This window comes from Callionymus lyra, chromosome 3 (assembly GCF_982586985.1).
Source record: "Callionymus lyra chromosome 3, fCalLyr1.hap1.1, whole genome shotgun sequence".
Classification (NCBI taxonomy): Eukaryota; Metazoa; Chordata; class Actinopteri; order Syngnathiformes; family Callionymidae; genus Callionymus; species Callionymus lyra.
The window spans coordinates 29,174,305-29,198,871 of NC_141820.1; the positions used below are offsets into that span (position 1 = coordinate 29,174,305).

A 24,567-nucleotide genomic window follows, 5' to 3' on the forward strand; every position below is an offset into this window, starting at 1 on the left:
TGTGGGAGCTGAACAGCAGTTGCATGTTGAGTGCAATAGCTGTGGTGAAGTTTCTACTTGTATCGGTAAAAACTACAGTATGTTGTCTTGCTTTGTGTTGGTGGTATTTGGCATCGGATGTCATTTGTTTTAAAGAAAACATGTGATAAGTTTCCTTTTGAAAAGAGCTTATTGTGATTTGACATACTCCTTTCCTTGCCACTAACACCTCTGTTGAGATGGGGTCAGGGGTCATCACAATTCTTTCACCACAGTTTTCTGCCGTCAATCTGTTCTTAGACAGACTTGTGTCATTTATACGAGTAGTTCGGTAACTAAGAGTTGTCAAGAAATTATTATAATTATTTATTGGTTTGTATGTTTAACTTGCAATGACTTCTTCTACATTTTAATATAATGTCCCGTAAAAGAACATGCTAAGCGGTGACTATGTGTACAGTACGCCTGTAGCTAGTCAGTGTTGAGGGTTAGGGTGACTTTGAGGATAAATAAAGGGTTAAATGTATATCATGCTAGTGCTATGATGCCATATTTCTGCAACCATGTGCAAGTGTACTGTGAGCAAATAGAACCCCCAAACATGTCAAGTGCTGGAGGACCAAACGGTGTGTGTTTAAGAACACTTCAGATATAACGTCTACACATGTAGTGCACACCTAAATGTTTTTGAAGATGTACTCCTGCTCTAAGAGGATTACCCGACACAGAACGGGTAAATTGAATAAGTAGGTCTCGATAGAAGTCTAGCTTATTTGACTTCAAATCAAATGTTGTGTTGAGTCGCAGTTATTCCACCATTACGGCTCGAACCGTAGCACTGACATCTAGATGTAGAGCCACTGAATAAGAGCCGTGAAAGGGTTTGTACCGTCGCGTGAAAGAAACAAGTCGAGGGAGGAGTTGCATCAGCCAAATAAATTGTCGTTATGCGGATCGCTGGTAAAAAAAAAATTAGGCTCGACGGTACATTTGTGCTCACCTTCGTGCCCGCACGCCTTTCTACGAGCGTTAACGGCGGACGGGTTAAATGACTGCTGATTGTGCGGAGGACATTTTGGTTGCCGCCATCTGATAGACGAGCAGCTCCGTGCATAAAGAACATTTTGTGAGTGTGTGCGTGTGTTGGGGGATGGGAAGAGGGAATTAAGTATTGGCATTATGTCAGGAGAGAGTTGTCATCTCTGCCTCCTTTCTGCTCTGCATGCGTGTGTGTGTGTGTGTGTGTGTGTGTGTGTGTGTGTGTGTGTGTGTGAGAGTGTGTGTTTGAGCCTGCAGACAAAGACGTTTGAGGATGATGCATATACTGCAAGACAAAAAAAAAAATATCCATCTCACACACTTGCACATGTGCACATATCTGCGCACTTCAGGCCCACTCCTGATTGGACGGCGTAACAGTTCTGGCTACATGCACAGGCCCTGAAAGTAAGCATGTGTTTATTTTAACAGTGAGCAGGAGGAGGGGGGGGGGCACAGGTTTGAGGACTGGGGGAGGGTAAAGGAGAAGGGAGGGGTTTTCTTTGTGGTACAGTACAGCTGCAAATGGAGAAGGGGTTCTGAACGCTGCCTATTGATGGAATGCGGGTTGTAAGTGGATGTCTGGACAGTGTCTCCGCCTGGTCTTTTTTTTTTTTTTTTTTGCTTGTGCCTCCCCAACTTTTGTCTTAAGTTTCCTTGTTGCCTGTCTGTCCTCGAATGACTTCATCACCGTCCTGTCGATGCCGGCTTTTATAGTTGCGAGATGTGCCTGAAATGTCGGCCTGGAAGAGTGCCAGAACTAGTGGTGTGGTCGCTAAGGATTATGGGGTTCAGGGGGGGGGGGGCACGGAGGGTGATGTAGGCTACTATCATGTTGTGAAGTGTCCCGATGGTTAAAAACAAAAAGGGGAATTTCCTGACGATATGTGCGCACGGTTCTTACCGGTGAAGGATAAACATGGAAGTTTTGTGTCCATGGAAAGGAGAGCGTGTGGCCCGCCACTGCATCACTACTGAATTGAACTGAATTGAGAAGTAGGCCAGTGGCAGGAAGGGATGTGTTGTGTAATCAGCAAGACTCCTCCCTGCGTTAAATAGATGTGAAGAGGATAACAGATGTTACAGGAGGACAGATTAGTGCATCACAATATTAAAGATCGTGGGACAATCAAAGGACGCCGTGAGGGACAGTCTTGAAGTGAGATGTCAAATGATGGTAGACCTTTAGCAGTAGCATCAAACTACACAACACAATAATGGTGGCTCTAGTTTTGCACTAATTCAGAGCTGATTTAATTGAAACCTCAACCCATTTGGATCTCTACACCTGATCAACTAAGTTATATCCATCTATCTAGATGTCATTTTACAACATATAAGCAAGTAACTACAGTACTACAAAGTGGAAGGGAAATTGAAACGCAATTACACAAAACCCACTGATGTGTGAGCAATAAAACAACAATGCTATGTATTCATGTGTAACTCACTCTACAGAACCTCTACCCATCTAATTATCATAGGATATTATTTAAGTTCATTGAGTTCATTTCTATATTATTGTAAGATGCACAAATGAGTTATAAAACGAACCATAGTGCTGGAAGTACAAGCCTAACAAGAAGAGAAGTAGGCAAAAGAAAGCGGGTTTTATGTTTACTGACTTACTGAGGACTTTGAGAAAAGTACGTTATCTTCTACAGGTTATCTCACACGGATGCTGTAACTGTGTGACAACCTCGCGCTATGTTGACATATGAAAATGGATGAATGACATTTAACTTGTATATGTGTTGTGCAATGAAATAGGAAACAGGTCATACACAGTTGATTTAAAAAGACACGCTTTAATATTCTGCTAATTCAATGTAAAACGCTTACGCAACATAATCCTTTGCTGTGGCGAACAAAGTTTTGGTGGTTGTATTTGAGGTGAAGAACGAAAACAAGCATTATTTTATTTACAATGCAGGCCCTGCTGATCTGAAAGTGATCCCCACTTGTGACCACTTGTTATAGTTTGGCCGCCTGGAACGAATGTCAGTTTAAATGTTTTCCAATAGACCTCTTGAGGGTTGAGATCCTCTGTGGTGGAGACATGAAGACCTCTCTAGTTCTTCCATCAATTTTGGGTGGAGAAACCGCTCACGCCAGGCAAATAGATTGAAGCAGCAGCATGATAATGTCTTTGTCTGTTATGGCAACATGATATCGAGTTTATTTCATTTAATTTGAGGGATTATTTCAGATTCTGAGCTTTATAGAAATCCTCCCGGGCCTTACCTCTGAAACCACCCCCATGATATCTGTGCAACACCTTTGTGTATGGATTCATGTTGTTTTCAAATTATTTCTGCAAGGAAATGCGACGCAACCCACTGTACAGCAAGTACTTCTAAATTAAATATTTAAACCTTTAAAAGAACTAACGGTTATTTTCTAATGTTTGATGTTGCACATTATACCAAAACTATTTCCTAAACAGTGGATCACTAATAATGGCATTAATAAAATACTCTGATTTTGATATAATAAATTGTGTGTGCTTTATAGAACCATAACATTTCAAATCGGAAGTATACAATATGTAGATTTATGGTTGTACCTCTAACAAAAAACTGTATTTTACCCTCCGTTGTGACCCCAAATCTATGGTGATGTTTCCAGCTCCGAGCTGAGATGTGACATTACGAGGAAAGACTGAGAGATGTATGATGGAGAGGTCACTGTGCTCGTATTATGATCTGACCAGAGCTGCTCCTGTACCTCAACAACACTTAAATGAAAATGTTCTGTGGGGCAGCAGCAGTGCCTGGGACAGGTTGGAATCCCTTAGTGATATTAAAAGTAAAGCCACCACTGTGCCTTTTCATATGCAGGGTATTGTTGTTCAGGTCCTGAGATATTTATATTCCCAGGAACTTGAAGTCACTGACCCTCTCGTGTCTCTACTATGTCTCCTTTGATAAGAAGTGCAGGATTGTCCCGCTGCCTCCTGAAGTCCAGTACCAACTGGAGGTCTAGCCAGTGAGGTTTAGGGCCTGGACTCGGTGTCTTATCGTTGTTGTCAAGCAGCCACTCTATTGTTGTTGTCTTGCATTGCAACTCAAATAATTTGTTGTTGCCAATCAATCACATTTTGCGTCAATGCTAGAGATGTGTGAGTTAAATGCAGAAATTAAGCCCTAAAGAGACGTCCATGGCTAGTTCTACCTTATGTTTAGACACTGCATCCATTTACATCAGAGACTAGTCAGAAAAAAAAAACTTTGAGTAAAACTGCTATCTTTTTTTTAAATCCTATGCAGCGTAGAGTAAAACAAATGAATAGAAATGGAATCTGCGGTTGAATGGTCTTAAGACTTTCCATAAGAAAATTATACAATTTTGTAGATTAGGATTTCAATATATCAATAAATGACTATAACAATCTTGACCTGAATACTAGACTATGTGAAGATGGTTCAAGCCAAGATCAACACATCGCGTTACACCTTGTAACCGGTTTGATGTATTCCGAGCAGACATTAACAAAGATCCAGGGACCAAGCATGCGTCTAGTTAACATAACATGACTGTCAAACACTAATAAAGCCGTCTAACATGTGGTGTTGGGTAGGTAGGCATGGAAATGCACCTCAGTCCCTGTAGGGCAATTAGTGTTGCATCAACTAAAAACAGAACGTACATAAGAACATACGTACACAACATTTAATAAACCGTATGAGAGGAGCCAGTACAGTGGTTATGAGCATCAACAATTCTAGCATCTAACATGGATGGAATACTCTTGACGTGAAGTTCTTCTTTTCGCTTGTTTTTAAGGTGCTAAACTTTTCACCTTTCTTTAATTAAACCCTGCGACAAAATGACTTCTTTATGGTAAAATCTGTAATGACTGAGCTTTACATCGATGCAACCCAATAAAATTTTAAGATGGCCGCAAGTTAAACTTGTGTATATATACTGTGTACAGAACTGCTACAAACCTCATCCTTAAACCTAATAATTTAAATCAAAGGACTAAATTATAGCATTGAATTGACGTATATTTGCAATCAATGACTTTCATCCATGTGTATCTTTCAAAAATGACTGTTTATAACATTATGGCAAAGAGGGAAACATGGGACACAAGGACTCTTTGCATGATGTCTCAACTGAATGAGACGGTGGAAGTTAATCTTATTGGATAGTTCTGTGAAGGAGCAAAATAAGACTCGGCACGGGTTAAAACTCTAGGTCCTTAAAACATATGCATCAGAAAACTGGTCTCAGTTTCAGTATGACTGTCCATGTTAATTATACCTTGTTTTTTTTATACAATTTAATGGATTTAATCTGATTTGCACAGAAATATTCGAGTTAATGACAGTTCTGCTGCTAACAATTATATCCGTTCTCTGTGCTCTAGGATGGAACAAAAGTCTGAGGAAGCACTAAGGCTGAACCTGCTGAAGAGGGGTCTGGAGCTGCCGGGTGACCGAGAGGAGGCACTCGCCAAGCGTCTCAAAATGGAGGGCCATGAAGCCATGGAACGTCTCAAGATGCTGGCACTGCTTAAGCGCAAGGATCTCTCTGATTTTGCTGGACTGGAGCTCACAGGGCCCCTGGGAGATGGAAAGGGCCCTGGAGCCAGTGCGCTCCACCACCGCAGTCTAATGGGAGCTGCTGCCTACGAAGAGAAACTGAATGGTGGTGTGAGGTTGGGAGGACATGGCAGCCATGTGGGAAGCAGCACGAATGGGAAGGAGAACATGCTTGATGAACCAGTGGATATGAGCGCTGGAACAAGATGGTAAGAGATCGAAAACCTTTTACACACAACAACCTAAATCATTAGACCTGATTTGCTTATACAAATATTAAAAGTTTTAACAATCATTATACGGATATTTAACTCATTATTTATTAACTATCAGCTACACTGACTTCCTGTTAATGATGGGCAGTATTTAAAAATGGAACCAGTGTGTTCAAAAGTCAAATAGGGTATATGTTGGATTCTTAACATATTATTTGTGTTGCTACATCAGTGTTGTTGTTTGTTCCTACAGGAGCAGACTATAGTGGTTATCTGCTGCTAGCATACACTGTAGTCAGGTGTCAATGTACATATTTTATATGGTTTAGACAAATCAATGTGATATTATTATGGAACTCGGACTAGACTTAAAGGGCAATTAATGTGAAAACTTAACTTTCAGAATTTTAAATTATTCCTCTTCAAAACATGTCATGAGGGACCTACTGCATCTTGAAGTTATGACTTTGTTAGGTTCTCCCCAGACTAAAATCTGGAAATGTGGAAATGTATCATACAGGAGTTTGTTATCAATGTATTTTTATCACATGATGTACCGAAAGGCAGAAAGAAACTTCAAACAAATAAAATAAATTTACAATTTCAATTGCATTCAACATTACAATTCAAATTAAATCTCAAAATACAGGTAAGAAGGGCTGTGGCTCAGAATTATATAGCTGAATTCAGACTTGATGGTTTATTGGTGTACTGAAGTCCAAAATGATGCCTTAACGTTAAGAAGATTGTCTCTTTGAAATGCTTATTTAAATGTTTGAAAGGGAACTATAGGATGGTTATGGTAAATGTTCAATGCAAGCTATGAAAGTAGGGGACCCCCAGCACATCTTATAAGACCTAATGAACCACAACCTTTTCAACTACTGTCCACACCTGTACTAGATAGTAGTCGGTACTCTCACAAAACGGAAGCACTGTGTTGATACTCTCCTGGTCACGGTTATGTACAGGCAGTCTGGGTTTGTTTTGATTTTGTGGCTGCAGAATTGTTTTGCTGAGTCAGCACCTATGTCCCCTTCAACAAGATAAGGTGGTCTTCTCCGTCTCGATGGCTGCTGCAGCACTTACAAGGAGCTTTTAACTACAATGCTGTAACTTTCCATTGTCTTAACATTCTCAGCTGCATGGCTGCAGTGTCTCTGATGATTTTTTACTGATCCTTTGCATGCAGTACATTATTTTTCTTCTCATTCGAGACACTTTAAATCTGCAGTAGTCGAGCATTATTGGACTGAGTAGACCATGTAACTCTTCTTGGGTCATGAGTATGGTGAATATGCTCCAATTGTACAGCAGAAATTCAAAGATCAAGTTCAATGCTGTTTAGATTGAGGAACCTCAGAAACTTTACAATTATTTTAAATATGCATGTCAAATATTGTAAGATAAATAAATATAAAAAATAAATATTAACATACACTTTCATTTCCTCCAACTCATTGTCTTCCATAAAGACGTCTCGGGCAGCTTTAGATGGAAGACATTGGGGAACAGTTTAGATTGTAGGAAGTGGTGAAGTGTATGTTGTAAGGAGAGTGTCTTCATTTTGGTCTGCTATCTGGACACCTTCAAGCAGGTACCCTAGTTTCTAATGCAGGTTTTGTACGGCTTTGCAGGTCAAAGCAAATTTAACTCTTCATAGAAGGCTTTTGAGTTTGGCGGGGATTCTCACTTCTAAAAACTTTCAATTAGAAATTCACCTGACCTTCTCGTGATCGGTTACTTCCCATCCAAACACTCACACAGACATCAATATAGATAAGTATGAACTCCTAGACCTTCTCTACTTACAGGCATAATAATCTCAGGTTCATCTCTTCATAGGTTTTGTCCTTAAGACCATATTTATTATTTGCAGATGACCACTGAAGACCAAGAATATACAAATAGCAACATTATATTCTGGTTAAATGTAGATTTAAGAAAGATGGTCAAAGTGTACTACTGGCCATTCTATGCATTTTTATAACTTTTAATATGCATCATTTATATATTTTCACTTTAATATGTATCCATGTAGTACCTAAGATATTTAACCGAAAACCATTTGACTTGTTTCTCACATCCAGTGTTTGTTTTTGTGCCTTCATAACTCACTGTAATGGTTTGTTTCTGGTTAATATATCACACTGCAGTACAATAGTCATAATATGATGTGCGCAACTTTTCCAAGCTGTATATTTAAGATGTTCTTGCTTCTTTTCTACATGAGCTGGAAGTAGCTTATCATGAGGTTATCGTCAGTAAGTTATCATTAGTTTTATGCCACTAAAAAAAAATTATTCTCCTGATTTGTATGTTAACCTTCAAGCAGTTACACAAGTGCAACATATGGAAATGGTGGAGAGAGTAAGTAGGTAATGCTCAAAGAGGAAAATGGAGATCTGAGTTTTTTTATTGATTTATTTAATATTTTACATCCTGGGATGCAAAATAAATGATGTCACCACACACAATGAATATTCATTTACAAGATTTTGTTTTGTTTACGATGCTAGGTTAACTAAAATGTGTGTTTTGTCCATCTAGTGAAACGGATCATGATCGTCAAACTCCATCACCAGATGTCATCATTCTGTCAGACAACGAGGCATCTAGTCCTAGAACCACCCCGCGCTCAGAAGAGCGTCTGCACAGCATGAACTTGGACATCTTGAAGGTAAGATATCAACCACATCCCTCCCGTGAGACGATGTCTTTATTAAATTAAATGTTGGGGCTTCAAGAATTTTGACCAAGATCTAGTGGAAATCAACAGTTTCTGTGCGTTTGTTCTAGGGTAAGACCGGCGAGGAGAGGCAACAGATGATTAAAGCTCTGAGAGAGGAGCTGCGTCTGGAGGAGGCACGACTTGTGTTGCTCAAGAAGCTCAGACAGAGTCAGCTGCAGAAGGAGAATGTGGTCCAGAAGGTTGGTGATGTCACTATTGATTTCAAATTTCATCCTAGCAATAAAACTGCAGCCGATTAACGATTGTAACCTTCACTTTTGGTCACATACCTGGCCATTGTCAGTTGATGCTACATGATTTGTTATTGCCAACTATTACAGATTTTTATTTTGAGTTAAATTTGGAGGACTTCTTTTTGTTGTATTTCCTCTGTCAAAGAGTTTATTAAGATAAGTAAGTTATAGTAATTATTTGTAAAGTGCCTTTCTAGACCAGGGTCACAAAGCCCTTTAACAATCAAAAACAATACACAGTTAAAACTATTTACTATAAAAGGCCAGGACACATAAGACAAACACAATAGGCATATGTCAGTATGTTTAGTAGAAAGAAACTCTAAACTGGATCAATGGGTTTCAATAAGACTTACTGGAAATGTTTATAATGGGACACAGGACGTATAATACAGTATTGGTGGGGTCTCGAATTCCATCAGGATCTAAAAGTCTTATGAAGCATTCACCACTCTCTGTGCCGGAGTGGCAGCCACAGCAAAAAAACACTTCCCAATATAATCGCATCTTCTTTCCAGAGCACAATCTGGCTGTCAAATAGTAAAAAATGTTGTTGACTTTTATAGATGAAGTAAATGCAGGACAGTGAGAAAAAAAAACGTATATTCAATCTGGTACAAATAGTCACGAGAATAAGATTTAGCACTGACGAGTAGGTAAATACAATTAAAATTTAAAAAAAAATCTACATTTTGATCAATGAATCTTCCCTGCAGTTTTGCACAAAGGAATTGATGTATGTTCAATAAGAAGTAGATAAGTCTATTGTTCGTGCACACCGTTTTAAATTCTGGACTGTGGGAGTTCATGATTGTCACGTGACACTTCTGTATGTACCACTGAGCGCATATTAATGCAGCACTACTAACAGCTGTTGTAAAATAACTTTTGACTTACCCAGATATTATTTTCATAATTTGTTGTGACTTCGATCACGTCTACATAAAAACATGCCTCCATAAATCAGTTAGAAATGTTAACTCCTTCCTATCGTGGACAACTTTTTATCTTATTTTTTTGTGTCATACAAAGAACAAAACCTGAGGTGAGATTTTTTTTTTTTTTTTTTTTTTTTTTTTTTTTCCAAACAGATCCAAACAGACTTGACCTAAATCTGCTTCTGATAAAGTATTTGCACAGAAGAACATGTTGAATTTTTCTGTTTCATGCCAGGGTTGAGATACAGAAACAGATATTATCGCAACTCTGCCAGACATCCCACCCTTTAAGTGTGTCAGAGAGGCCTTATTTTATTGCTATCAGCCCTCATGTCAAAAGTTTATATTTCGGTACAAAACCAAAAATAGGGCACTTTCAAGATGGTATAAAAATGTTAATTCAAGTTGGTATTAATTGACACAGAATGTTATTGTTGATCATAACATCTATTTGATTCACATTTGCTGTTACTTATTCGGGGATTTTAAATCAACTCCAGCCATCAAAATACTCATGTGTGGTATTACGTGCAGGTTCCAATGGTCCAAGGCTCCACAATGTCAGTGCAGCCCTCTGGCCTTCATAGCTCATCTAGCCTCGGGAAGATGCCGGTGCGGCCCGGCTCACACAGCCAAGAACCCCAGAACCTTCGCACTTCACAGGTATGTTTTTTGTGTTTCATTCTGACAAATGTCCCTTTTTAAAACTAATCCGAGTGATAGTGACGGCAATAACAAAGCGTTCTTGGCAGGGGGAAGAAGTTAACTGTATACTTAAAAAAAACAAAACATGTATTACGTATTTTTATTAAATTTAAGTGTGAACGTTCATACTCATGTACAGATCTACAGGCTGTTAGAAGCTGATATGTCTTTGACAGATTAACTGATATAGACGTAGCAGGGTGAAGATTTGGTGAAGTGAATATTGATGTGTTAAAATACAAATGTTTTTTGTTAAAATCAATTTTTATACTTGCGCTATACAACACTTTCAAAACAAAGCTATGAACCCCAACTATAAAAGAAGTGATTTTAATGAGATAAGCTTCTGAGTTTTATTGTTTCTTGCCTTATAGCGTCAGACTGATCTTCCATTTCATTTTCATGCTTTGAATTGAATATTTTCGTTTACAAGGCGGATGATATGTGGGTTTTACAGGCTGCTGCTGCCCTCTAGTGCTTCTTCGTGTAACTACGCCATGACACTGGTCGAGCGTCAATAGATTTATGAAGTTAATAATCCTTAATGGTTTTTTTTACTGCAGCTGAAAATATTTGATTCTGCTCTGAAAAAAAGGCCAAGGATATCTTAACAAGGCGTTTAACTCTGTTCTCTTTCTCGTCCTCTTAAGATGTCAAATGAATGCTGCAGAATCTTGACTGTAACTCTTGTGTCACCAGATGCTCTTTTTTGAATCACCGCAGGGTCACACGGTCATCAGGTCGGCAGCCAATGCAAACCTGCCTCCTATGCTCATGTCACAGCGGGTAATAGCGCCAAACCCGGCTCAGCTACAGGCCCAGCGGCTCTCCAACAAACCCAGCATGTCTCGGTCCACCAGCATGGGCACACCGGTCAGCTACCAACAGGTGAGAGACGAGGGTCAGGCTGTGTTATGGAGTCGGACAATAACGACTCGCTCTCTGCGCTTCACAGGCCAGTCAGCAGGTGGGAGTGTCCCAGCGCTCCAGCTCCAGTGCCATCTACATGAACCTGGCCCACATGCAGGCCGCGGCCTCAGCAGGAGGAGGTCTGGGCGGAGCCGCGAGCCCGTCAACCATGTCCAGCTCGATCAGTGGGGGTGTGAGCTCCATGGCCGACCAGGCCAGCAGCCAGGCTGCAGCCAAACTCGCCCTCAGAAAGCAGTTAGAGAAGACCCTTCTAGAGATCCCCCCTCCCAAACCCCCTGCCCCACTCCTTCACTTCCTGCCCTCCGCTGCCAACAGCGAGTTCATCTACATGGTGGGTCTGGAGGAGGTGGTCCAGAGCGTGCTCGACAGTCAAGGTTGGTATAGAGTCCATTTCTCTTTTTAAACGGATCATTTTTAATATAATTTTGTTGTACGTAAAAGATACAATCATATTTTCAAATAATCTTTAATAGTCTGTAATGTGTATATATACACACACACACACACACACACACACACACACACACACACACACACAGTATATACGGCATAGCAAGAATTGAGCAAACCTGAGACACTCCATCATTCCACCCATACACCCAGAGTCCAACAGCATGATATAGTTAACTTAATCTATGTTAATGCTGTGTCCAGGATCGGCTCTCACTGTATACTTTGTTTCCGTCAGGTAAACTCAGAGGGACGCTGAACCGCATGGAGCCGTTCTTCTGCGCCCAATGCCAGACAGATTTCACTCCGCACTGGAAGCAGGAGAAGGCCGGTCGCATCCTGTGTGAGCAGTGCATGACATCCAATCAGAAGAAGGCTCTGAAGGCGGAACACACCAACCGGCTGAAAAATGCCTTCGTGAAGGCCCTGCAGCAGGAGCAGGTCAGCATCTCCTGCTTCTCCTCCCTCTGTTGCTTCCGTGTCCTGAATGTGTCCCTTATTTCTCAATTAAGCTGAAGTAGATGATGAATGTCGCTTGTAAATCCTTTGCGTTTGCATCCCTGCAGGAGATCGAGCAGCGGCTGCAGCAGCAGGCAGCACTCACCCCCAGCTCGGCCCCTACTGGCCCCAACGCCTCCAAGACGGACTCCATGCTCCGACATCACGCCCTGCGTCAGGTATGAGCTTGTTGCCACGCTCCTTCTGCGTCTCTTGACCACACTGGTGACCATGGGATGTCTTCATTCCAGGCACCTCAGCCCCAGGCCTCGATGCAGAGAAGCCTGTCAAACTCTGCCAGAGGGGTCTTGTCCAACTTTGCCCAGGCCTCACAGCTGTCGGTGGCCAGCAGCCTCATGGGAATGAGCAGCGCCAAGCACTGTGGTGGCGGTGGAGGCAGCAATAGAATGCAGCACGACAGCCGTCGCCAGATTTACAACATCCCAGGTAGCTTATCAGCAGGTCCTCCTTTAATGAGCCATTTCATTGGCTGTTAAATTCATTTGTGTTTGTGTGTGTGTGCTCAGCAAGGGAGACAACACGGTGAAAAAGTCCAGATACACACTCGCACACAAACCTGGGGCCTTATTTATAAGCACTGTGTAAACATAATTCATTCAGACTTAATGTTTAAGATTAATGTAAAACTAACTTGACGTGAGAACGTCTGCACCTTCACAGCAGCTCTTACTCCACCAAACAATCACACGTCTGAATTTACGGCGAAGATGTCGTGTATAGAAACGACTCTTTCGTTATGTAAGGGATCGTTTCATCTCATGTAAGGCTGAAGAATCTTTTAAAATGGAAATCGATATCGATGTCGCTATTTAATAGAATGAAATTCTCAAATCTGCACTGCAGAGTTTGCACTTAAAAAGTGAAGAAAATAAATATTTTTTAATTATATTTAAAATAATTTGTTATATTTTCTACCCAAGGTGTGCTGTGCAGTTTCATGTTTTCATTTTTGCGCTTCAAAAGTTAAATAAAGATACTTTATTTAAATCAATTAATCACATTTCATCATAATATGCAGGCCTGGCCTACATGGAAAGAGAGATGTACAGTATGTTGGTTCTATTAAACATGTTGTTCAGACAGTGACTTTGTTAGTATGTCCAAACGAAAATTGCGTACAGAATAAAAGATTGATTTTTTTTTGATTTTTTTTTAAACGTAATTTGATTATTTTTCCCCAAATTGTTTAGTCCTAGTCTTGTGAATACAGAAAAACAGATATTCTGGTAAAGGGTGTCATAAATTCAAATAACTCCATTTACCAATGCTATGATGACATGGCTCGTCCACAAACAAATCTTGCTTAAGCCTAAAAATGTCCATCTTTTCCCTGAAAACAAGTTCTTTTTTTTAAAAATGAGTTTATGATACTTTCATTCAAACCAAATCTTTTAATGTCACCCCCACTCTGACATATATGTATTATCTTTATTTTGTTGCTCGTCAACCATGTTGCTGTTTCGAATGTGGGCAGTAGGTGGCGCTGCTGCTTGCATTTCAACACCGATGATCAGTAGACTAAGAGAAGGTGCACAATGCAAGTGTGGTCTTCAGTCCTGCTGCTGTGACTCTTGAACCCATACGATGACCAAAGGGCTTAATGCAGTGTCGTATTCTCATATTTGTGGGCCTTATTTAGAGCTTGATTTAAAAACCTCTCAGTGATCCAGAAGATCAGTGGAACACAAAGATGGAACTGAGCCGTGTGTTGACACTTGTCTTTGCATCCGCAGGGTTGAACATCGCCTATCTGAACCCGGCAGCCGTCGGAGGCCACAAGAGCTCCAGCTTAGCGGACCGGCAAAGAGAATATCTGTTAGACATGATCCCGCCTCGATCCATATCTCAGTCCATCACTGGGCAGAAATAGGGCCGACCCTCCACCTCCCACTGATGCAGTCCTGGATCAGCTGGCCCCCCTCCACCATCGCATGCAGTGCCTGTCCTTGTGCAGACCCTTCAACCACACCCAAGACACTCAAACGTTTCTTCAGTTCCTGTGGTCCAGCTTTACAGCAGTTCTGCTGCTCCCTTCTTTTACTTCAGTTGCTTAAACCCACCCTTCGAATTCTTTTTTTTTTTTCTCTCAGAGGGTGGATGGGTCGCACCTTTAGTATCATCTCGTCATTATTATGGGAGGTCACATGTCCTGCTCTACAAGAGAACCCGGAAGTGAACGCCAGGGGTCCCCGTGACTGATGGAGGCAGTGGCTTCTCCAGAGGATGACCCCCAACTCTCCTCCCCTGGCACACCAGTATGCACAGACTCGTACTCCCCTCCTCTTTCTTATCTTCACACAAAGTGACTCTGGTCTGGAGGTGCAAGCGCCGCCGACTCTGTACGTACAAACCCGGAGATCTGGGTCCATTATCTTCTTCTATTTTCTGATCGACCCGCCTCCCCCAACCCCGCCTTTTTTGTAACAGGGGTTTTCAATGTAATTTTATTTTTGCAGCGTCTCCTCATGAAGAGCCTGAAAGGTGTCGTCGTCAGGAGACGATAATGATCAGCAAAGCTAGGAACTGTACAAAATGTGTGGGAGAACCCGCTAGCTAAGAGACTAGCGTCAATCATTATGGAGCACTTTGCGTATTTCCACTTGGGAAAAAAGACAATTGGTGTGAAGTCTGGGAGGTCGTGCTGCTACCTGTAACTGATGGCTCCAGTATTGTTACTTTTCTCCAGCCCACTGAAGGTCACCTCAGTGACGGGTAGCGGCGGGTCACGGTTGATATGATGGTTTTCTTTTTTCTGCTCAACGGAATCACTTGGTTTTTGGAAAAAAAAGAAAAAAAAAAGAATTTTAATCGACGGTGCAATGAAGACCAACATCCGACGCATGGATGCTCGAGTCAGGCTGACCTTACAAATATTGTGGTCCAGGGTTAATGACTCGTCCGTCAGTCTTGTGCTGAGCATTCCATCAAGACAGCGGTGAACTTCTGACCTCCAACGCACCTCAACATAGATGATCGATTGTACTTCAGATGGACATCATGACATCAAGATATGCAATACTTTCTTTAAGTTTGTATAAAGCAAAGCAAGTAGTTTGAAGCTGAGATATACAATATAAAGTAAGAACTTAAGGTTAAATGCAAATAAGGTCTTCTATGTTTAGCACTGACTGATGCTGCTAAGATTGTTGCTCTATTGGTCTGGAATGTTGTTTCAATTAAGGAGAGAAGCATCTTATTCTAAAAAATTATCACTATTTTATAATACTTTTAAGTGCTTCAAAATGAGAGAAAATAACATTGGGGGGTTTGCCTGTGCAAAAAGATTAAGTCTTCGTGACCCACTTGTTGGTTCTGACCCCCAGCTGAGAAACACTGATCTGGATCATGTTCCAGGTATTCTGCATTACATGTCGACAGCTTTACCAGATACAAGCTGCACCTAAAAACATGTTTAGAACCAGTCACAACAAAATAATGACTCATTGTTATTATCTCATTCAGTTTCTAGCTGACAAACAAAATATTCTTATTTTTGCTTCACATTCATCATGAAATAATGACACTAAGTGCATTGATGGGTTGATCAAGGTCATCATGAGCAAATGTGATGCTCCTATCTTGGTTGAAAGATGGATACCTTCGACCACACGTCAGAACATACTTGTGCAGCTCAGTCAAAGATGCAGGCTGTCCTAAAATAGTAACAAAATATATGTGAGCGACTGAACCACCTGGTGTGGATCACTCGTTCTTCACCTCATCAAACGAGTCGCTCCACTACCTAGATGTTGCCATGATTCATCAGCAAATTGTTTTAATCCAGAACACTTGCACATCTTCTGAGGATTTCCTTCTACAAGTACATGTTTTTGCACATGGAGTTCAAGTTCACCGTGGTCTTGAAGTCATCAGCAGGAGTCTCCGATGAGTCTTTAAGGTCCTGGAACAAGTGAAGAGTGCCGCTTCTAAATCTGGCTGCGGAGCAGAAAAGGTTCTTGAGCTGCTCCAGTTTCAAACGCTCGCCGTAGCTTCGGCCTCTCTGAGCCTTCACGAGCACTTTTACAACCCAGTTTCCTAAAATTCTTGGAGAAAAAAAAACTCACAGTATAAAAAAAAAAAAGCTAAAGAAGAAATACTGAAGTAAATCTTTTCCAGGTTTTAGCTCAATGTACATTATTTTCCTCCTTGTTCTGACAAAAAAAGACATCAAATGGTTGTATATTGTGTAGAAAAGCAAACAAAAGCCATGAATATTGTGAAGCTTGTCATTTCGTTTTGTGAACACTGTGTATTAATTGTGTAACAAATGTGCAAAATGTTTGGGATTTTTTTTTTTTTTTTTCTCTCGGGTTCCGTTCTGGCCTCTAAATGATGCTCCCTTTGATGCTCTTCACTTTTGGACTGGAGGGTTCGCAGAAAAGTGCTCACTGATCCAGACCTGGTCAGGAGGTTGATGTCCCAATATTTCACTGCAGACACAAACACTCATAAATATTTATGTTTCAACGGTTGCAAGTATTGACGCGGATACAGTTCATTCACTTTCACTGGACGACCGGTTACCATGGCAGCACACGCATACACACTCCGGCTGCCGCTGCTGGGAATGTCGAGTTCCTTTTGTCCCTGGAAGTGAGGATTCCGACTTGTTTGATGGCTAAAAAAAAAGAAAAAAAAAAGACCCGTAACTCATGCCAGGATCGCTGACTCAGCTTTGGGAAAATATTCAGTACAGCTGCTGTAGACAAATATTTGTTAGCTCGCAAATATAATTTTAAGATTCCAACATGCAGTTACCACAATTTTATTTAGAGAATCTTTCTTCTATATATGGCTGTGTTTCAGTGGAGAGCCGTGGTTTAGAGAAGATATACTAGCAAGAAGTGAAAAGTTATCCGTACAGATTTTCTTCTTGTTTCAGTGTTTGACCCGGGATGTGAGTCGACACCCCACTGTAGACGTTTGGATATCTTTGGACTCCAGATCCTCCACGAGGGAACCCTAGTCGATGGGTTTGGTCAGTTCAAAAGCTAAAACAATCTTATTTACTGCTCGTGTTCAGTACCATGGTTTTTACTGGAACTAGGATTGAAAGATGGAACCGAGGGACCGACCCCGGGTTGGACTGACACAGTGACCTTGGGAAGGCCACGTTCAAACTTTAGGCAAATTCAATATATGAAGGTCTGAATGTCCAAACGGTTTTCATCAACCGTCTATGATGGATTTCAAAAAACAACTATTTGGCTACGCTGGCCATGAAGTTTTTGCCAAGAAACGACCTGGCACAGTCACTGTGTTATGGGATATAATTGAGAAAGTTAAACTAAGCTAACTAATGTTAGCATATTACCAAAATGTTGGCCATAGTGAAGTTTCAATGGTAAGGGAACAGCGTCCCTTAAACGAGGGTTTCATTCATCTCGCACTTGATTCGATATTTAAACCGTTATTCAAACTTGGATTCATCAGGGAATTCCAAACCGTTGGAAGTTTGCCGGAGTAAAGATCTGATCCTGAGTCTTATCAAAGCCGTCAAAGATGCAACTATTGTGATTGTTTAAAACTGCAAACCTACTTTTTACTGAGTACTGAGATGCAGATGTTTCCCCATCGTGAGCGCTGACCTTGAGGCAGCTCGACCAAGGAGAATTGGGAATCGACCAAACAAGTGTGACTGAGTCCATGTAGACTTTTCCTGCCGACACCAGCAAAAATCTCACCGCAAATTCATTGAAAATGGCCATTAATTTGAAGAAAAAGCATTTCATGTCCTTGCTTTCCTTTGGCTTATGTCGAACCCGACCTTTTGCACATCCTCGATATTTACCGGTTCAATAAAAGCTGTTTGAATACTGCCACTTCATCGAAGATTATGCATTGATTGAGAAGAAAAAAAAAACAAGCTAATTTTGGAGGAAATAACTTTGTAATATTTATCTTGCAAGCTATGTTTAATAAAGGTTCAAACTATTTGCTTCCAAGGCTTTTGACTCCGGGTGCAGTTTGTGTTCTTCACCAGCAGGGGCGAGGGGAGTCTCTGGTCTGGGGTCTGTGTTCGTCCTTGAGAGGCTCAGATATCGCAGGTGTTGAAGTGAACAGAGCTTTGGAAACACGTCCATCAAGGTTGAAAAACAAGACGTTACATAATTCAACGAGGGAAGCTCGTGTATATTTGGAAGAGAAAAGATTTAAGTCCCCAAAAATCAAACGTGTTGAAGCGTAAATGATCCGAAACTGTATTTAGAATTGACACAAAAGTACGAACGTTTAAATGCACACTATTATTATTTATTAAATCGTTTAAAATGTGATTTGACTTTGTTGGTAGATTAACCTGTTTCGATGTTTACCTGTTTATTCCTAAAAGCAAATTCAATGATTTATTGTTTTAAACTGAACTACGAGTTAGTGGTTTAATAGCTTCCGTTCCATTTTTAAATTGTTTATTTGAAAGAATTTAATGTAAAAAAGAAAATGTGACAGATTTTCAGATTCGACCTAGAAAAACAAGGTGTAACCGCGAGCTTCTGATAAGGAAGTGATGTCAGTCATGTGACTCGAGTCTGAACTCGAGACTGGAAAAGTGAAAAAATGAAGTGACGTCACAAACAATAACAAGCCACCGGGACAAACAGTTCCGACTGAAGTGAGACAAAAACACTTGGAGCACAAAGAGGAACATAAAGTGGAGCAGATGTGAGGTTTCGCAACAGACCAGTTCCACGTACTTCAGGTGAAGGTGCCCTTAACTCACAACTTCCTTTATGAGAAGACCCTTTGACCTGTTGACCTTTTTTTAGGCCTAGTCCGTATGTTTTAAAATGTTAAGTTTCATTTAAACAAAATAAAGTAAAACCTTTTTTATTATAGTTAACCTTTTCTTGTTATGATGTTACCTTGTAAGTAAGTAAGTATTTTTTATTTATATAGCGCTTTTCCAGACCAGGGTCACAAAGCGCTTAAACAATCAAAACAATACTCAATAAAGTATATACTTTAAAGGGCAAGATAAACTGATAACACAACAGGAGTCCCAGAAAAAGCCTGAACAAATAAAAACGTCTTAAGATGTTTCTTGAAGGAGTCAGTAGACTCCATCAAGTGTATTATATAACATTTAGAAAATGGAGAAAGCACTGTAAATGTGCATGCCTCCCCCAATAACCTCATCTCCCAGTTTTTCCCAAAAGTTATTTCAACGGTTTTAAAATATAACCCTCAAATGTGTTAAATGAATAACAAGAACACCTCATTTCGAAGTGTCATAACAGTTGATCTATTATAATGACTTTTGTTTTGCTAGTACTGAACTACACTATAGGTTATATATATATATATATTTATTTATTTTATTTTTCTTGTAATTTCAGTCTCCTGAAAAGTCTTTAATATTACATCTCCATCATTTTGTTTTGCAAAACACATCATCCATAGTTTTAAGTGAATGTTAATGATTAATGATGCATTTCATTTACTTCAATTGTCTTTCAGTCTATACTAGGTCATGAGGGGTGAGGCTCAGACACATTACAAAGCAGCTGCTGTATTATCCTCAGTACTCTGTCAGGGACAAGCCCCGACTCAGTGAGTAAACAGCAGGTGAGTCATAACAGAAAGTCTGGCGATAGGATGCAGGAGCTCGTGAAGCTCCAGCTCAGCCAATGAAAGAGCCTTTCTGGAGCGTGAGCGAGTCGTGCTCCATGTTGCTGCCAACATATCAGACGCTCTCCAAGTTCCTGCTGCCTGTTTTGGAGACGACTCACGCCACCTTTCACCCACATTAGAAATCCTTGCCCTGCATGTACACTCTCGCTCGACACTTCTGGGAAATCACCTTCCCCGAATTATATTCTTTCACCTGAAACCTTAAAATAAATATATATATTTCACTTTTGTTGGTTTTTAAGGGGATTTATGTTGAATATAAAAGAATGCTAGCTCACAAACACGCCTACTCTCCTCAAAAGTAATCACTATCAAACAGTTAACAGTTTATGGATTTCTTTCATCCTTATTATAGTAAAGCTGTGAGAACGTTGATTCTAGAGAAGCTGCTGAAGGTGCAGAACTCATGTCTTCTTTCAGATCATCGCCATCATGTCAAAGGAATGTAGCGCAGGAATATGTCCACACAGGGCTTTCTTAATATAGATTTCAATAACCAGCTCATTTGGTTTGGTTTTTGTTTCCCATCCGGAGAAATCATTGTTTAAATCTTGAAAGTTAATTTGGTTTTCCCAACATATTGTAGGTTTCCTGTTGAGTAACAATCTTCGTGTGCTGTAGCAAGAGTGAACAGCCAGGTCAAGAATAAACAGGTCATATGAGTGCTTTATTAAGTGCCATTTTGTACAAAAAATATTGGGTTCCATACAAAAATACTCTGGAATACAAGGCAAACATTTTGCATCACTCAGATATATTAATGTGCACACCACTCTAGATCTTCAGAGATCTTGCACAAGTTTCTCCTCCAGCACAAGCAGAGTCACCGCAGCTCGAAGACTGAAAGAAGACATGGCCGTGTTTCAGACACGTACACATGCAGGAAACATACACATGTTATCTTTGTTTCATCAGCATCAGTGGAACAGAACTGGACCACATTCCAGAGCAGAACTTCTCAGAAGGGAGTTCCCGGAATGTCATAAGTCCACAGAAGAAGAGACGTCCCTGCAGGCTGGCAACACCGTCATAGCTAGGACAGTCGAACTCAGCAAGTCCCTGGAAGACTCGTGTGCTGCTGGATCTCCAGACCCACTATACAGCGTCCAAACGGAAGAAGATTGGCCAGTTCTTCCACCAGCAGATTAGCGCTCCAAACCCATGGCAGCGGGAGATAGTGAAGGACACGTGGTGTCTAGCAGACGGGCAGCATGCGTGCAGTGTTGCCGAACTCCTCTTCAGACTGAAACACACAACACTTGGGTCAGACCGACGGTTCAGACGTCATCAGACATCAGACCTCTCACCTCTGTGTATGAAGGCGGCGACGGGAACTGGAACGTCGAAGAGTTCATGAAAATGGGGCTGTCGTCTCCGTCGAAGTCATCCAGCAGCGGCGTGAGCGGCTGGTCGAGGCGGCAGTCGCGTGCACTGTCGCAGTAGCTGGGAGGTTCTGAGGGCACCCTCAGGGACACCCAGGAGGAGCTGCTGATGGACCCCTCGGTGCTGCTCACACTGTTGCTGCGGCTGCCCAGACCAGATGTTCCTATGACCAGCGGCAGCTCCAGGATCAGTTTCTCACTCCCAGGGATGTGTACATAGATCTGGATGTCACAACAAAAAGGTTTTAATTGAGATCTTTCCTCTAGAAGAACAGCACTCGTTGATGGGGACTCACCATGAGAGCGTACTCCACTCGGATGATGTTGCAGCCCAGCATGGAGGGTTTGATCTTGGGCACTCGGATGGACTTCCCCTGCCAGGCGTCGCACATCCCGGAGATGATGTGGTTCCCCCTCACCGACGACAGCTTCTGGCGGAACATCTTCGTTCGCCCGTTGGCTTGATACGTGTGTTTGGCGATGATGGCGGCTTTAGGGACCACGATCCGGGAGCACGTATTCTCGAACTTGGCGTTGATGCAGATGTCTTCGCCTTCGCAGAAGCCACGGCGGTCGATCTTGGCGTTGAGCGACACCTGTCCGTCAGGGATGAACAAACAGGTGACCTTCTTCTCCTTCATTCCACCTGTTGGGCACTGAAGAGACAAGGAAGAAGGTTGGAGATGGGACGACGGTGAAGGATTTACGTCAGATTTGAATGAAACTCACGAGTAGATCTGGGGTGTTCACGTCCAGGGGTTCCTCCACCTCGAAAGACTTCTTACACTCCGTCACCTGGTGCTGGGGCCTCAGTATCTGGGCTTTCACATAATACTGTACGTAGCCAAACTTCCCCTTGTATGACGAAACCAGCTTCCTGTTGGGTTGTCACAGTTAACATCTTCCCCAACATCACATCATGTCCACACACTTACCCTTGCTCGGGGAGCTCGAACACGAAACTGTACTCGTACTTGTTGCCAGGTCTCAATATGACGGATCCGTCAGAGTCTAGAATGAAAGATAACGTTGAATTAACGAACACTTTAGCGACGAGGTGTCACCGACGTACCTGAGGGTTGGTCGTCCAGGCGCAGGACTTCTTCGTGGCGCAGGTACTCGGCCTCCTGGCGACACTTCTGTTTGCCTTTAGCGTACTGTACTTTAGCGTTCCCCAGGCCCAGCAGCTTCACGGCGGACACGCGAGTCAACTCGTTCACTTCCACCTCCACTCGTCCGGACACCAGGTCCCCTCCGCAGTAGAAGGTCTTGCATGGATCCGCGAAAACGATCTGAAAGTGTTTCAGTCTCTTGGCCATGGCTACCATGACTTTGACCCGAGAATGACTGGAAATTGATTGAAATAGAAAGAAAAAGAAAAACAGCTTCGATTATTGACTGCTACTCTTTCACTGAACTTCACTTGTAAACAAGTCACTCGGTCAGGTTTTTATATGGCGAGGCAATGTGACCAATCAGAGGCCAGGACGAGCAGCGTGGCTGGGTGCGTGTTCAGCAGTGCAGTTGGTGGAGGAACAATGTTTATGTGGAGCTGCAGCCAATCAGCGGCCGAGGAAGGCGCGTGAACACCGCATGCTGAAGAAAGGATAGCGCGTGCTCCGTGTGTGCGACTCCTTAAACAACATGGCGCTGTGAAACCGGAAACGGTATATTTAGAATATTTATTTGATGTTTTTAAGTACAATAATGGCAGTTGTTTGACGTTAATATATATATGAATATAATAATAAATATTTTTATTCCATTTAGTCAGCTAGCATCAATTTAAAACGCCTTTTATTTGTAACTTTAACTCAATAAAAACACATTCATATTTAATGTTTTTGTTGTTATCACAGACGGTGTTACTGAATTTGTAAACTTTTGATGGAAATCAGAAAAAAAAATAGTATCTTCTCATTGATATATATGACAAACTTTATTGATCCCCATTGATAAGTACACTGTACTCTGTATACAGTGTACATATGTACACTGAGAGGAACCACTTGCAGCTGAACACCTCAAAGACCAAGGAGCTGGTCTTGGACTTCGGGAGGTCCAGGACAAAACCACGTCCAGTGTCCATCAGAGGTGACAAGGTGGAGATAGTTGACAACTATAAGTATCTCGGTGTGTGGCTGGACAGTAAACTGGTCCTGCAACACAGACCATGTCTATAAGAAAGTTCAGAGTAGACTGTACTTTCTGAGGAGGCTCTGATCATTTAACATCTGCAAGAAGCTCCTCTGCATGTTCTACCAGTCTGTGGTGGCCAGTGTCCTGTTCTATGCTGTGGTGTGTTGGGGTGGAAATGTGTCCAAGAGGAGTGTCAACAGGTTGGACAGATTGATCAGGAGGGCTGGTTCTGTGGTTGGCATGAAGCTGGACTTACGGGTGACAGTTGCTGAGAGGAGATCACTGGACAAACTACTGTCCATCATGGATGATGACAGTCATCCTCTGAACACTGTCATCAGTGAACAGAGAAGCAGATGGAGCACGAATGCTTTTTCCCAGGTGCAACACTAATAGACTCAGGGACTCATTAATTCATCAAACATTTATTTATTCTGTTTATATTATATTTCACTATTTATAACTTATTTATATTTATATTTATCACCCTATGCTGTGTTTTAAACGGTTGCCAAGCAACAACATTTTGTTGCCAGTTTTTCACTGTGTTCTTCTATGCAATGACAATAAAGAAAGTCTAAAGTCTAAAGTTCATTCCTAGTGATATAAGATTCTTCAAAATTCTGGGCTTTGTGGCAAGAGTTAAAGTATAAAGTATCATGAAATTCTATTCTATGTTAATCTTTGTATCCTTTGTCTTTATTTGTTTTTGATGTTCTTTATCTTAAACTTAGATTGTGTCATCTTGTTCTTTCTTTTCATAGAAACTTTGTTCATGTCCTTATTCTTATTTTTCATTAATTATCATCATGTATTGCTGTGTATTGCTATTTGGAATAACAATTTCCCGAAGCTGACCTCCTGAGGGATCAATAAAGTTATATCTACTCACTGCACAATTAAAAGTATCAATTATGAATATGAAACTTTGTTCACTTTTTAGGCTTTCCAGAAAAATATATGAACTCCCTTCAACAAGTGATGCCTTCTCTAAATATATTGCCATGTTTTATGAAATTTTGCCAACAGACTGATCAGTCAGATCTACTAACAGATCAGTAGAAAAGTTTTCATTTTTCTGAATTTGACTTTAGAATCTCAATTTAAC

At 41.3% G+C, this 24,567-nt stretch overlaps 2 protein-coding genes and 1 long non-coding RNA gene across 4 annotated transcripts in view; 2 read left to right on the plus strand and 1 right to left on the minus strand.

Annotated features, from left to right (window-relative positions):
• Window positions 1-18,257, plus strand: part of gatad2b (GATA zinc finger domain containing 2B) — a 28,748-nt gene extending 10,491 nt beyond the window's left edge. Inside the window, exons 2-11 of one of the 2 annotated variants that reach the window (XM_087787434.1) lie at window positions 5,393-5,776; window positions 8,333-8,462; window positions 8,582-8,713; window positions 10,240-10,368; window positions 11,110-11,298; window positions 11,366-11,714; window positions 12,029-12,231; window positions 12,357-12,467; window positions 12,540-12,735; window positions 14,043-18,257. In XM_087787434.1, the coding sequence (XP_087643560.1) occupies window positions 5,394-5,776; window positions 8,333-8,462; window positions 8,582-8,713; window positions 10,240-10,368; window positions 11,110-11,298; window positions 11,366-11,714; window positions 12,029-12,231; window positions 12,357-12,467; window positions 12,540-12,735; window positions 14,043-14,179 (1,959 nt within the window). In that variant the 5' untranslated portion in view covers window position 5,393 and the 3' untranslated portion in view covers window positions 14,180-18,257. The remainder of the gene's footprint in view (window positions 1-5,392; window positions 5,777-8,332; window positions 8,463-8,581; window positions 8,714-10,239; window positions 10,369-11,109; window positions 11,299-11,365; window positions 11,715-12,028; window positions 12,232-12,356; window positions 12,468-12,539; window positions 12,736-14,042) is intronic. The other variant, XM_087787435.1, reaches the window with a different exon arrangement.
• Window positions 18,258-18,867: 610 nt separating this feature from the next.
• Window positions 18,868-20,160, plus strand: LOC148084348 (uncharacterized). Its single transcript, XR_015710760.1, has 2 exons — window positions 18,868-19,006; window positions 19,765-20,160. It is a non-coding gene; the product is annotated as an uncharacterized LOC148084348 (long non-coding RNA).
• Window positions 20,161-20,586: 426 nt separating this feature from the next.
• Window positions 20,587-22,758, minus strand: txnipa (thioredoxin interacting protein a). Its single transcript, XM_087787428.1, has 6 exons — window positions 22,393-22,758; window positions 22,256-22,331; window positions 22,050-22,197; window positions 21,617-21,976; window positions 21,246-21,542; window positions 20,587-21,181 (listed from the first exon to the last, which is right to left on the minus strand). Exons 1-6 carry the CDS (start codon window positions 22,646-22,648, stop codon window positions 21,134-21,136), a joined length of 1,185 nt encoding a protein of 394 aa, XP_087643554.1. The 5' UTR covers window positions 22,649-22,758; the 3' UTR covers window positions 20,587-21,133.
• Window positions 22,759-24,567: the final 1,809 nt, after the last annotated feature.

Coding starts and splice junctions, on each gene's coding strand:
- txnipa (XM_087787428.1), bottom strand. CDS start 22,648: ATGGTAGCCATGGCCAAGAGACTGAAACACTTTCAGATCGTTTTCGCG. Junction 21,543..21,616: donor GAGTGGAGTACGCTCTCATG/GTGAGTCCCCAT, acceptor TGTGACATCCAG/ATCTATGTACACATCCCTGG. Junction 21,182..21,245: donor CGCCGCCTTCATACACAGAG/GTGAGAGGTCTG, acceptor TGTGTGTTTCAG/TCTGAAGAGGAGTTCGGCAA.